This window comes from Littorina saxatilis, linkage group LG1, assembly GCF_037325665.1.
Source record: "Littorina saxatilis isolate snail1 linkage group LG1, US_GU_Lsax_2.0, whole genome shotgun sequence".
In the NCBI taxonomy this organism is placed as follows: domain Eukaryota; kingdom Metazoa; phylum Mollusca; class Gastropoda; order Littorinimorpha; family Littorinidae; genus Littorina; species Littorina saxatilis.
The window spans coordinates 86,362,059-86,376,837 of NC_090245.1; the positions used below are offsets into that span (position 1 = coordinate 86,362,059).

General features: G+C 40.7%; 1 protein-coding gene across 1 annotated transcript in view; it reads left to right on the top strand.

Moving 5' to 3' along the window:
* Window positions 1-14,631, top strand: part of LOC138982620 (serine-rich adhesin for platelets-like) — a 36,050-nt gene extending 21,419 nt beyond the window's left edge. The window contains exons 12-20 of the mRNA XM_070355955.1: window positions 1,182-1,293; window positions 1,678-1,810; window positions 2,070-2,223; window positions 2,997-3,179; window positions 3,627-4,182; window positions 4,662-4,757; window positions 7,448-8,860; window positions 9,749-9,802; window positions 10,399-14,631. Coding sequence (XP_070212056.1) covers window positions 1,182-1,293; window positions 1,678-1,810; window positions 2,070-2,223; window positions 2,997-3,179; window positions 3,627-4,182; window positions 4,662-4,757; window positions 7,448-8,860; window positions 9,749-9,802; window positions 10,399-10,436 — 2,739 coding nt within the window. The 3' untranslated portion in view covers window positions 10,437-14,631. The remainder of the gene's footprint in view (window positions 1-1,181; window positions 1,294-1,677; window positions 1,811-2,069; window positions 2,224-2,996; window positions 3,180-3,626; window positions 4,183-4,661; window positions 4,758-7,447; window positions 8,861-9,748; window positions 9,803-10,398) is intronic.
* The last annotated feature ends 148 nt before the right edge of the window (window positions 14,632-14,779 follow it).

Here is a 14,779-nt window from a genome sequence, read left to right on the forward strand (position 1 = left end):
ACGTGGGGACGAACTCACGGTGGAGATGTAATCCAGCCAAACTAAGTCCACAGCCATGTAGATAAGGCTTCAAACTACCAGTGGCACATGTTTACCGACAAATTGATCACCTAATTACGGAGACCGAAGCTTCGACAATTTATCCAACGATGCGAAGCAAGGTTTCACCTCATGTTTTCGGCCATCTTTGATGTATAAATAACCAGCGTTATCTCCCCTCCAATATTCTTCTCTGTTGCTTTGATGTGCGAAGCTTCCACTTTTCAGAACAACAGGTTTTCCGAACCCACCCTGACTCAAGCTCCGGGACACTTTTGGATTACGTAATCGGATCGTTCATCAATAGTGCACTTTCACAATATTATATAAAAATCTATTTTGTAGTTATACAAATACAATGTACATATAAAGGAGACAAAAGATCAAGCTTTTTTTTGGTACCAAGCTTATTTCTTCAAATTCAATAGCAGATAAGAAATCAAGCATAGAAAAACATGTGATTTTTCAGGAAATTAGGTCAAAATCAGCAAATGCATTGCACGAGGGTTTAGAAGAGATCAAGGTTCCAAAACAAGCGTCTTCAATTTAGCTGCCTCGACTGCAGGACATTTTCAGTAAAATACACGTAAGTACAGTATGTAGGATAAACAGAATACTACATGGCTTGCTGTATCGTACCAGATTTACACTCGTTACTTTTTCAAATAGTGAACAGCTCGCTTTCGCTCGCAGTTCAATATTTAAAAAACCAACTCGTGTAAATCTGGTACGACACAGCAAGCCATGTAGTATTATCTATAGGTACATCCAGGCATTTACATGGGATAAGAGCATCCTTCCACTTTGACAAATAATATAAACATCTACAACCTTGCTGCTTTCTGTGCAAAATGAGTATTTTTACTTTTGTTTTGTTTTTGTTTTTTGTTGGCGTCCTGATAGTCAGAGAAGTCCTTTCAAGTGAAATAAACCTACTGGGAAGTACATTACACACACACCAAAAAAACCCTAACAATTAACTTGAAAATAAACACTAAAATAAGCCTGAACATGTGCGACAAAGAAAATAAACCTGCTACAAAAAGGAAATTTTAAGTAATGAATGTATTTGTCTTTGTTACTTTACCCATTGTAGCAGAAAGACTGCAAGCATAACATTCCTCCATGGTGATTCTTTTCAGCAGTCAGGCCTTGGAATGACAGCTCCTTCCCCTCCAGTCACCTTCGACCCTCCCAGAGGTCACAGCGGTGCAACTCCCACGGGTCCTGTCCTTCAAATGACCCCAGACCTCAGTAAGTTCACAAGTGCAGCATTTTACGGGTGCTTGACTCATGCTTGAATTGTAGACAAGGGATGTGTTGTTCAATAGCTTTGACTCTTTGAGCTCGTAGTCTTTACTGCCTGAGCAAGTTTGGGGTCACCTGGTGATAACTTGTATCCTCCTCTGCCTTTGGAAGTTTGTTATCACCTCTTTGGACACCTCTTTGGTATTGAGCCTAGGCTGAAAGCTGGTAGGAAAACTTGCATGGAGATTCCAGCATCACCTTCTTGAGGATACTTTCCACGTCCTGTGTATATTCCGTCTCTGGCTACTCCTCTCAAGAGCAGGGAGTGTCAGTAAAACCGGGCATGATGAAAAGTAAATGCTTTAAGTTTTTGTTTCGTTTTTCAAATAGCTGAGACCCCAGAAGCAGCCAGTAACATCGCCAGCACAGTCTTGCGCTTTTCCCAGAGGACAAAAGTGGAGACTTACGAAACAACAGCCTTTGGAATAGCCACAGGTCAAACCATGAACCGCAACAGTAACAGGTAATGGTCACTCACAGATATCCTATGTTTTATTTAAATTTGACAACAAATATTTCTGACTGATAAGTCGGTTAATGACAGGTCTATGTAATAATAAGGAAGAAAGAGCATAAATGTGAAGAGTTTAGCCCCACCTGGTTAAATAAATGATAGGCTTGAACCCGCTGTGTCAGCCACTGTGATACAAATTCTGGTATAATTATATCATAGTCTGTGAGATTCTGTATGATGATAGTCAGCTTTCCTCTGCATTTGCCAGGCTTCCTCAGCCAACACAGAACACTGCAATGCCCAAACCTACTAAGCAAGCAAGCAAGTCTGCAGTGGGTGCAAAAGGAGGAGGCCCCATACAGCCCAGGGTGGTTCGTCATGTCAGTCGACAGGCTGCCTACACAGCTCCTCCAGCGCAGAAGGTTTGTTGTTTTGCATGTCACAGAGTGTGATTGTGTGCAGTGTTGTTATTAATTTAAAATGAATGACGTTCTCAAGGATGTGTCGTTTAGCGTCGACAGTGGGCAAATTGCTGAAACTTTTGTCAAATGAAGAAAAAATTGGCTGTCATTTCGGGATTTTTTTTTACACTGGTGGAAAGGGTTCGTGAAGGACTGCCTTAAACTTTGGCATACTTTTATGGGTCTTTCGGCACACTTGCAAATGAAATAAATCCAAGCAACATTTACACCAATTAACATTCATAGTTTAATTTTCTTCCTCTGAGTCTTCGTTCATGGGCTGAAACTCCCACATACACTTGTGGGTTCTTTTTTTGCATGAGTATTTTTACCCCGCCATTTAGGCAGCCATATGTCGATTTCGGAGTGATGCATGCTACATATTTTCATGTTTCTGTAATCCTGCTTATAAGTTGACCTGGGAGATCGGAAAATATCACCACCCTTAACCCGCCAAGTGCAGCCGGAATTCAAACGCTATCCACTAAGCCATTATGCCAAACTTGGGTTTGATTTTTGGTTTAAACTGTTTTATTCAACGTTTGTGCATTATTTACAAAAAACGCATATTGAGTAAACAACAACAAGCATAATGCTTATAGTGGTTTTATTTTTGACTATTCTAGGGGGGTAAAAATCTGTATATTGACCTTTTGATTGCTAGTTAAGAGTTGCTGTCACACTCGGATTCATCAAAGGATGAAGATTATATGAAGCAGTCTTTTATTTTGCAGGTCCCACCTTCTTCAGCAGCAAAGAAAGGACCAACAAAGTCGAGCAAACCCCTTGCCAGTACTCCTGAGAGAGTCCCAAGGTCACAAGCTGTTGACCTTGACAGAACTCCTGTGTCCTCCGACTTCAACAACAGTTCCACAGAGACACCCAGAGAGCGAGCTCACAATGTTCTTGCCGATAAGGTAATTCACAGCTAGATAGAGAAGAAGATTGGGTGAAGTATAAAAGTATATGATCTGCAAAGTCTCTGTATAGGTCAAAATGAAACGCAGCTTTTTTTCTGGTAATGGTAATAAAACTTAGCTGATATTCTGATGTGGGTAGAAATCATACCTGTAATTAGCATATTGTGAGAATACTGCTGGAATGTAGGTATAAAGGCAATGTGCTCATGTCACTTCAGATTATTGGCTGACACATGGGTGTGATGAGCAAAAACTCTACGACCCGTCCATTCTATGAATGTCTGGTTTGTGGTTTTTTTGGTGCTTTTCCCTGAGTCATAAGACAGAGGTTTCACTGTATACAGAAAAGACACATGGTGTACTTACTGAATGTGTGACTGTTGAATAGTCTGTCAGACAATGTTGATTGTGGTTCTTGCTGACCAACGAATTCCACATTTTCAGATTGTGTGGGCGGTGATGCATGGGGAACAAGAAGGGAGTGAACACTATAATCTTCCTCTAGAGGCTCTTCAACGGCAGTCCTCTGCTGTTTCACCTTCTGCCATGACTTCAACGTCAACCTTCCCATCTTCTTCATTGCCAGCCCCCTATTCAAGCGTTACTACACCATCACAAAGACACGCAGCCTGTGTAAATAGGGCGCAGCCCACTGCACTGTTTTCTGATGATTTTCGCTTACCATCCACAAATTCTACAGCATCACAAGGAGCTCGACCCAAAAGCAGTGTCAAGAGCTCACAAAAACACTCAGCTTCTCGCAGATATGAGGATTCACAGTTTGATAGAAAAAGCCATCGTCATTTGTTTGCTGGGCCCAAATCTCCAGTTACTCTAATACAGCAAGCCAGGTCTGTTGATGCTAGCGAAGATGGTTCTCAGTCAGATGTGTCCACTGTCGATGAGAGGGATACACAGAGATGGGGAATAAGGAATGGAGCAGACCGAGGGGACGCCGAAGCAGAGGATTACAATGTTATGAACCCCACCATAGCTCTGGGTAAGCTTTTTTTGTGTGAGGTGTGCTGTGTTAGACTGAACTTTGGCAGCAATTGGCCTTAGAAATAGGAGGTGAATAAAGTATAGATTTGTGACTTTATTTTGACTTCAGGAGCTGCCTGTTATTCCGCGCAGCATTACAATATTGATATTGTAATTTGAATTATGCTTGACACGACCACAAACTTCATAACCCATATTAGACTGGAAATCTGAGGCCTGATCTCGGAACGCAGAAGAAGAAAAAGAATTATGCTTTATTATCATTCACATCTTCTTCTTCAACGTTCGATGATGTATCATTCACATCTGATATCTTTGTTGTGGGTTTGTTTGTTTGTTTTTTGTGTGTGATCGCTTTCCTCCTTTCTTTTAAAGGTTTCCATGGCCTTGTTATTTTGTTTAAATTTAGTTTAGTTATGAAATCTACTGAGAAGATTATCCATGGTGTGATAACATAATCTGATCTATTATGTGCAGGTGAGGATGCCTTCACTTCACATGACTTGATTCACCGCAGTCCTCTGGCCCAAGATATCAGTAGAATGTGGCAGGAGGCAGTTTCCGATAGCACAGGTAATGTGAATGCCACATGTTCAGGGTCTTTTAAATAGAAGAGTGTACAAGTTGCAGAATACAGACCTGTTTACCAGTACGATTTGGGCGTATTTTGTACGCCAAATTATTATCGGTACGCAAATACGCGACACACGCACAAAATACGCCTAAGAAAAAGTCTAGAATACGTTTTCTGGTGTTGGTGTGCTGATTACGGGATGGTACAACTGATACCGGTTTCGGTCGAAGGGAGATAACCATGACAGCGAGTCTTCAGCTGTGGAAACCTTGTTCAGTTGTTGGCACGTGCGATCGTCTGGACAATCGTGGCAAAATGAAGCGGAAAAATGTGCCAGTTTCGGATGACTGTACCAAATCTAAACAGCAGAAGCAGCAGATTTTCTTGGAGAAATATAAGAAAGAGCCAGGAATTGTGGAGTCTACTATGGGAAAAAGTCATGCACACTGCAAGTATTGTAAATCAGATTTCTCCGTTGCCCATGCTGGGAAATATGACATCGAACGACACTGTAGTTCCAAAACTCACCTGGACAAGGTTACAAAGAAATCCGCTGAAAGCTGCCAAGGAATTATGAAGTTCATTCCCGCAAAGAAAATCCTGCCAGAAGAAAAGGCTGTAGTCCGTGCTGAAGCAATGTTTTCTGAGATGATTGTAAAAATGAACTTGCCACTGTCAACTGCATATGTTATTTCACGAACTTCATCTTTTCATTATCAATCTGTTTGCGTTTGGAAGACACTGGTTATGATGCTATAAACTGACAGGTAAATAAAATTGTTTTATCACTGTTGTATTGGAAGGAGTTAAATTCTGAAGGTGTTCACAAGACATGCTATTCTTACACAAACACGTTTGCACCCACGCGTACATTTTCCGTAGCCCATATGGCTTTGCTTGCAAAGTACACCAACTTTTTGAAAAATACACTCTACTTTTTGGGAAAGTACTCTTGCCTCGGGTTTAGGGTAAACAGGTCTGAGAATATAATCAAGGATTGCAGCCAAACTGACTGTGTAGGAAGAAGGGGTTGATATTCTCAACTAAAACATAACTGAGGGAATTTGATGTGGTGAAAGTTAAAGGTTGGCCAATGCAGGATTTCTTCAAGAACCAGAAGTTTCTATTGGTTTCACTCCATAAAAGTCAATTTGTTGCTCTGCAGAATTGTGTTTGAATGTTACAATTTTAACACAATGTGGATATTCAGTTTTGGATATATTACTAGCTGAGCAAAAATTACAAGATTAGCGTTTTGAACTACAGTAAAACCTGTCTCTAACGGACACCCTTGGGGAATGGTAATAGTGTCCCTATTAGACAGGTGTCCCTTCTTCACAGGTGGAGGGGCCGGGGCAATATTTTACAAAGAGCACGTAAAATGAACAAGACACTTTTTGTCAGTCCTGTAGTATGTATTTATTGGATTGAACATGAGACTCACTGAAAATGTGAGTAAACAAATGATACATGTAGCAAACAACAACAACAACAACAACAACATCCCCCCACCCCCCCCCACCCCCCCACCTAACCCGTTCCCTACACACACTGTGCATCAAACTTGCGCAAGTCGGACGTCACAAAGCTAAAAATAGCTGACTCTTCATCAGTCATTCAACGGGAAATTCTGCAGTGTGTCTCGACCAAATTGGGTCAGCTCTTGTTTCATTCAGTTTTTCTAGTCTCAGCATAAATGCATGGAACAAAAATTTAGCTGTGTTAACTATTGTTTCCTTCGAACGATTGCTTACAAAGAGAGAGAGATCATCACGTCTTCTTTTTCCGATTTGATCCTCGCGATCTGTGTTTTACCACATCCCATCTCCTTCGCCACATCTTGGCATGATTGGCCGCTATCTAGTTTTTTCAAGGCAGCGACACGCTGCTCTAAAGTCAACGCTTTTCTTTTTCCTGCTGGAGATTCCATTTTCAAACACAGTAGTCTACTGTTGCTTTTGATTGTGACTGTATCCACAATGCGGAAAAGCGAAAGTGAGTGAGCGAAAGTGGGTCTCCATCTAAACAAGCCACTGATTGGTCAGAAAAGGGACAGGACAACCAATCAACAACCATTTGTGCTACGGCTACGGCTGCCGAGCACTGTCTGCATAACAGTCGAGTTTTCGAAGTTGCGTTTTTATGTACGTTGTGTCCGTTTGTGACAGTGTTTACACTTCCTACGGTCCGAAAAATCGTGTCCGCGTCCGTAAGTGGCAGGTGTCCGCCCGTTAAAGGTTAGTTATTGTTGAAATCGTGTTCGTGCCATGATAAACTGTCCGTATGTAGCAGGTGGCCGTTACAACAAGGGTCCGCTAGACTCAGGTTTTACTGTATATAAAAAGAAAATGTAACAGAAGCTTTCTCAGTCTTGCTGTGTATGGGGTGTATTTTCAATTTTACTTTAACAGGAGGGGGGAGGGGTGGGAGGTGGGCAGGCAGGCAGAGGGTGCGGTAGGAACTTCATCTCTGTGCTCAATGTCTCTTTCAATTAACATTGAGTCTGTGTTTAAAAATATTCAGGTGTCACACTGACTTTGAGTTATTTGCTTAGGTGGACACCAAACAACGCTTATTTTGCATGGCGATATGACGAAAATGCGTATGGCACCTGAAAAATGCAATATTTTGCAATGAGCGTCACCCCTGCTACATTAGTTTCAAATCATTTCACATCTTCTTTCTGCAGAAAATCAAGAGATCCAGAGTGACCAAGATGTGACAGCAGAGTGGCTGGACACAGACAGAAGCAGTCCCATCCACACCTTGACTCCACCCTCCCAGAGATCTTCCGACAAGTCTGACTCATCTGCCTCCCCTCACCTACCATGGCAGAATTCTTCTCAGATCACACAGACGCACCGGCACAGTCACTCCGTCTCACAGGAGAATACTGACGGTCACCATGGCAACACATCAAAAGTCAAGGAAGGAATAAAACATGCATGGGATGAGAGAAAAGAGAATGAGCAGGAATCTGAACGAACAATGATAAACAATGCCATTGCATTTTCCACATCCTTCGATGAGGACCCTCTTCTGGACGGATTTACCAAAAAAGAAGACAGCTTTCCCATATGGGAAGAGCGCCTTTCTGCTTTGTACGATGATCAGGAAGATGTGGCTGAAGAGGAGAACAAGGAAAACAATAAGGAAACTGTGGATGAAATCGCCTCATTTAATTCTGCATTGGATGACCTGTTTCAGAGTAAGTCTCCAACACAGAATCGAAGCAAAGCGTTCGTCGCAGAAACACCCATCAGAGATGCAACACCTTCATCGAGACAGGAGTTTCCTTTGATTGCTTTCACACCTCAGACTCCGGCACAAGTTAACTTCAATGAGAGAAAGCAGTTTGAACAGGATAATGCAAATTTACATCCTCTGACAGCTCAAGATGGTGAACAAGTTTCCAGTGACGGAAAGAATGCAACAAGAAACGCAGCTACAAACCTAGATAACACACAGACTAGTCATGCTGCGTTTCAACTGGACAGAGTTGCTCAGTTTTCTCCGGAGGACAATTCAGACAAAGAAAACCACGACAGTCCAACATGGCGTAACCCACAGGAGAGCTTCATTCAGTCGTTCAATGAAAATAAAGCTTCCTCACATTTTGGAAGCTCTCGGCAATGCACTCCCTCCAAGAAAGTGACATTCTCACAGCAGGAAAGTTCTCATTCTTTAAAGAGCTATGCAGCAGAATCGCAAGAGGAGCGTCCATGGGATGATGACCTCATGAGCACATCAGGAGCTTCCCTTCTGGATGAGTCCTTCACTCCTCTTCGTGCAGGATTGTTTGTGGAGGGAAAGTCCCCAGCAAGGTCCTCCATGCGACCATCGTCAAAGGACTTCTTCCTCGAGACATGCAGCAATGGCAAGACAACGTCATCTCCAGACTCAGCAACTGCCGTTGATTCCGAAGACCTGACAGCTCAGCTGAGTCGCTTGAGGAAGATGAGCGCAGACGCATTGAAGAATTGTGAGGAGGCGAGCGGAGTGGGATCGGGTTGTGCAAATGCTGACGATGAGGAGGGGGAAGACGATAAGTCTGACGGTGATGAGACAAGACTGCCAGCATCTTCACAGAGGCCTGCCACAGGTGAGCTGTTTGACTGTTGCATTGTCATTCCTGTAACAAAAGGTTGTCAGGCATGGGAATTGTCCGCCGAACGGCGGAATTCCACCGAATTTTGTTTTTGTTCTGCCGAAAATGCAAAAGTGTCCGCCGAAAAAATAAAGGGGGGAGGCACACAAAAAAGGCACCGGTTACTTTGGCCTTTGCGCAAAAGCCCGCGAAAACTTTCCGTACTTTGTTCACGCACTGCTACCGCCCGCCTCAGTTATTGAACTTTTATGTTTGAAAGTAAACCAGATTGCACAGATTGTGTTACAAGTTACATTTTCCTGTTTGTCTCAACAGATCAATTTTTTTTTACAAATTTAAACCATATAATACATGTATATATTTTTGTTCTTCAAAAAAGCAAAAATTGGTACATTTTTATACTAAAAACTCTGATTCTAAAAACAGAATTTGATGGCAAACTTGGAGCTCAGATGACACCAGATTGCACCATCTGGGTTCTTTGGAGAAAATTTTTTCCGGGGGAGCATGCCCCCGACCCCCCTAGTAAGACTAGGCGCTTCGCGCCGTCGACTTGACGCTTCGCGTCTTCAGTTATAAATTTTCCGCCTTTTTTACAATTTTCAATTCCCATGCCTGGTTGTGTTTACTGAAATTTGATCATGAATGCAGACAATATATAATGGTGAAAATGGATGAGAAAAGTGACTTTAATTTTGTTTCCCATGTGTTGGGCAAAGTCTACTTCATGAAGCTGGCTGCACAAAGCTTTTGCACTGAATTTTTGGTAACAAGACATAAGGTCGGCGACTTTAAGCTCAATTGAGGGCAGCCTTTTCAAACTTGTTTTTATGCAGCATAGTGTTCGGAGATAATTTGACGAGTAATTTCTCTCATTTTCAGTCGGCAAAGAGCGGGAGCTACCAGATCGCACTTCTGCGCCTTTGGACATATTTGGTAAAATATTCTTCACTGTATAAATAGATTGAAATGAATGATTGAAGGCTAGGAATGGCAAAGTTCTTGTAGATTACTAAATCAGTAAAGAATGATTAAGGGCTTGAAATCTTAACTGACACTTTCTCCACACATGCAGTTATTTGCAGGAATCTACACACATACATTCTCTCTGTGTTCCTCTGTCTCTCTCTCTCTGCAGTGTTTCACAGTAAGTACTGTGTAAGGTTATCAGGTAAGCAAAATGTCCCTGTTTTTGAGGTTACAAAGAATTGTGGTGAAATGGCTTAATAGCGCACTGGCTTTACATTCGTTGTTGCTGTGTATAGGATTTATAGTTCTGCAGATTCTACTTAGTATCCTGACACCTTTATGTGCAAGAATACGCTTTGATAAAGATTCCAAGTTGACAGCAAACATCTCAGGGCTTGTAACACAAACACATGCATGCCGTTAAAAAGGGGGAAAAAATGGGTAGCGCCGTATTGTATGGCAGCTTGCTTTCCTCAGGGAGAAAGCAGCCTGAATTTCCATGAGGGAAACCTCACAGGGCTACATTAATACCTTGCCTTACCTTTTCTTCTTTTTTGTTGCAGGTGAAGATGACTCGGTCTTGATACCCGCTTCACCCTAACCAGTTTTTGTAACTTTGTGTATCTGCATATTTTTTTTTCAATACCTATTCAGCATTGTCTAGTCATGACTGCATGATATTTATAACAATTTAAAATGAGCTTTAATAACTGAAGATTTACATGTTGATCAAATCGTACATTTGGCCTTGTTTTAGTTCCAGATGCTGTTATGTTGTGTATGAAATAGGAAATTGTTAATCTTAGTGTTGTTCTGAGGCGTCCATCTTTGGTCACTGATGCAACCTTTTTTGATGTGATGCATTGTTCTGGCCCATTAGCCATTTGATAGTTTTGACATGCAGGAGAGTTTGCCTTGTCTTACCAGTTTTGATTGTAGCCACAATGTTTGGACCTATAGGTATTTTTGTATCCAGGTCCAGCTGACCTAGTTTCCTGAGAATCTGGTAACAACACTGCAATCTGTCATTTGTCACTGTTTTCCTTGTTAAGTGTTACTCACTTACTGTTAGGTATACGGGGGTTGAAAGGGTTTTATTAAAGAGTTGCTGTGTAAAACTAAGGAAACAATCAATTTCTATTAAAGTAACTGTGCCTTTACATTGCAGGTCATGTTGTTAGTGGGTGTTTTGTTTGTTTGATTGTTTTTGTTCAAAGGGGCTAATATTGCTTTGTTCATGTTTTTGTTCAAAGGGGCTAATATTGCTTTGTTCATGTACCTTTAGCAGCAAAAACAGTGCCTGAAACATTCCAAACCTCTGACAATGAACTGTCTCAAATTAAGCTCATTTTGTGTAAGAAATAACATTATTTATTGTTCATATAATACTAACTATGCCTGGAAAATTATGGTTTGGCATTTTGATGTACATGTTGAGCATTACTCCATTTGAGCATGTTGTAAATTGAATTTTTTCAGTGAACATCTTTTTTTGTTGATTTTACTTTTAGATGTAAAAACAAATGTGCAGTTTAGATTTTTAAGTTGATGTTGTATTAACTGTTTGGATTTGAACAAGATTTGATTGACTTTTTATCTCAAAATGAATTTGTTTTGCTCAAGCTTGGAAATAAATTCTGTGATAAAGTTCATCTTAAAGTAATGGTCTTCTAGCTTTCGATTTTGTGACATCTGTTTGTACTAGCGATGCTTTCAAATGAAACTGCTCACGAAAGTAAGTGTACTGTATTTTCTGTGTTAGAGATATTTAAAATAATCATGTGAACCTTTGTAAGAGGTGAAATGAATTAATGGAAACTTACACTTTGAGAGTTCTTCTTCTTCTTCATTCATGGACTATAACTCCACGTGCACTCATGTTTTTGCACGAGTGGGTTTTTACGTGTATGATTTTACCCCGCCCTTGAGGCGGCCATACGCCGCTTTCGGGGCCCCCCGCGGGTTAGGGGGAGTCCCATATTGGTTGGGACGAGAAAGAATTTACCCGATGATCCCCAGCATGTCGTAAGAGGCGACTAACGGATTCTGTTTCTCCTTTTACCCTTGTTAAGTGTTTCTTGTATAGAATATAGTCAATGTTTGTAAAGATTTTAGTCAAGCAGTATGTAAGAAATGTTAAGTCCTTTGTACTGGAAACTTGCATTCTCTCAGTGAGGTAATATATTGTACTACGTTGCAAGCCCCTGGAGCAAATTTTTGATTAGTGCTTTTGTGAACAAGAAACAATTGACAAGTGGCTCTATCCCATCACCCCCCTTCCCTCCGTCGCGATATAACCTTGAACGGTTGAAAACGACGTTAAACACCAAATAAAGTAAAGAAAGAGCGCCGCTTTCGGGGGAAACATGCTGAGTATTTTCATGTTTCTATAACCCACCCTATTCTGACATGGATTACAGGATCTTTTCCGTGTGCACTTGGTCTTGTGCATGAAGGGGGATAAGGCACTAGCAGGTCTGCACATAAGTTGACCTGGGAGATCCAAATAAATCTCCACCCTTAATCCACCAGGCGGCCGGGATTTGAACTTACGACTTTCCGATTAGGAGGCGGATGTCTTATCCACTAGGCCACTGCGCCCGTCTCCGAGTGCAAATATTGTCAAACTGACTCCTTTGTCAAATTGACGCCTTTCATACTATCCATGGCAATTTCTACTTTCATGTTCTTGCATGCAGGATAAAGTCTGTCAAATTGACACCTTTAAAACTATCCATGGCAATTTCCACTTTCATGTTCTTGCACGCAGGATAAAGTCTGTCAAATTGACACCTTTAAAACTATCCATGGCAATTTCCACTTTCATGTTCTTGCACGCAGGATAAAGTCTGTCAAATTGACGCCTTTCATACTATCCATGGCAATTTCTACTTTCATGTTCTTGCACGCAGGATAAAGTCTGTCAAATTGACGCCTTTCATACTATCCATGGCAATTTCCACTTTCATGTTCTTGCACGCAGGATAAAGTCTGTCAAATTTGTTTTTGCAGTTCTTGCTTCTTGTAAAGTTGACATTTGGTAGTTTTTCTGTGGGAGGTTAATGTAGTGAATTTTGTTCTTCTTTAATGAAAGATAAAAGAAATCTTACTTTTATGAAAAGGGGCCATTTGTATAATGAATTTGATAGCAAACAGTCATGGCGCCATCCCTGTCAGCGATAACAATCAGTCACTTGGAAGATCTACAGTGAATTCTGCACCGGATAGTGGTATTTAACTTATGATACCTCAATGTCTCATTTACATGAGCCCACCTTTACGAGTTCGCTGAAAATAATTAAGATATATGAATTAATTCAGCATTAACTACAAGATTTTATTCAGCCTAGTCTATTAAAAATGCATTTATAAATATTTAGGAAAGAAACTAGCAGTTTGATGCAAAACTGAAAATTGTACATGCATGCACTTATGATGACGTTTTGATCAATTGGTATACCTCTCCAGGGTTGATTAGTGAAATGTGCTGTAATCTTTTTTATCCTACATACGTGAGAGAGACACCCGTGAGATAATAATCGTTCAAATCACACGTGTGTATATCATGTAAATGAGGTCATGTCAAGCAAGTCTGGCAAGGACCTGTTTTTCCACTGCTTATGATGCCAAAGTCACCGAGACAAACGTCATTATAGAAACAAAAATTGCGCTCGCTACTTACCCTTGACTGAATCTTTAGAACTAACACGTCACGCCACACTTTCAGAGTGACCATTCTTTGCTTTGACGTAATAGATTGCACGAGGCTTTAGAAGAGATCGAGGTTCCAAAACAAGCGTCTTCAATTTAGCTGCCTCGACTGCAGGACATTTTCAGTAAAATACACGTAAGTACAGTATGTAGGATAAACAGAATACTACATGGCTTGCTGTATCGTACCAGATTTACACTCGTTGCTTTTTCAAATAGTGAACAGCTCGCTTTCGCTCGCAGTTCAATATTTAAAAAAACAACTCGTGTAAATCTGGTACGACACAGCAAGCCATGTAGTATTCTCTATGTATGGCATTGTGTTGACCATTATGAGTTCTGTTCTTGTTTCTATCACAGTGTATACTGATATATCTTAACTAACATTCAGTTCTATTTACAAGCATTATGCAAGCTCGTTCCTTGTTGTATGTGCTATTTCTGTTGCTCCTGCCTTCAAAAAAGTGATCACAATTGATCTCATCTTTTAAAATGAAATAATCCCACCCTCCCTCAGTTAAGCATGTGCCTTGTGTGTGTATGAACGAAAGAGAGAGGGAGAGAATGACGGTGAGATCTGTAAAATACCATGGCCTTTTCCTGTGAGATTCATGCTCTTTGGATGCTTGTCAGTAAATGTTAATTTTTTAAATCCAGTGAACTATACCGCTTTCAGATGTCGATGTCAATCTAGTGTATGTCCAACATCGTTATGTTATTCCTTTATGTTTTGTTGTTCACTAATGTAAATAACATCTTTTACACTGAAACAATGGAATTACATGCATGTTAAATGTGGCAGTCACATTCAGACATTTACAGGACATCTTTCAGACTTGCTGTATGTGTTTGCATGCTGTTCATATATTAGGCTGTACAGTTTCTATGTCACATGCATTACTGTTAGTGTATTTTTGTGCATTTAGCTTATGGACAGCGGAACGTTTGATAAATTATGTTCCAGTGGATTTGCCATTGTATGCTTTTGCTTGCAATCAGGGTTCAAAACGCTCTGTCAATTTCTCTGTCTTCAAAATGTGCACAGGATATGTTTGAGGAATACAAATATGCTGCTGGAAGACATTCACAGGACTTGTGTTTGAGAGAGAGACTGGAGAAAGTAAATAAGACTTGAACACAAAAGACATTTTTTGTACTTTTAATTACTCAAAAATAGTTTTAGTTCCTTGTACAATTCAGATCCAACAAGAAAAGAGATTATTGTTAAAATTA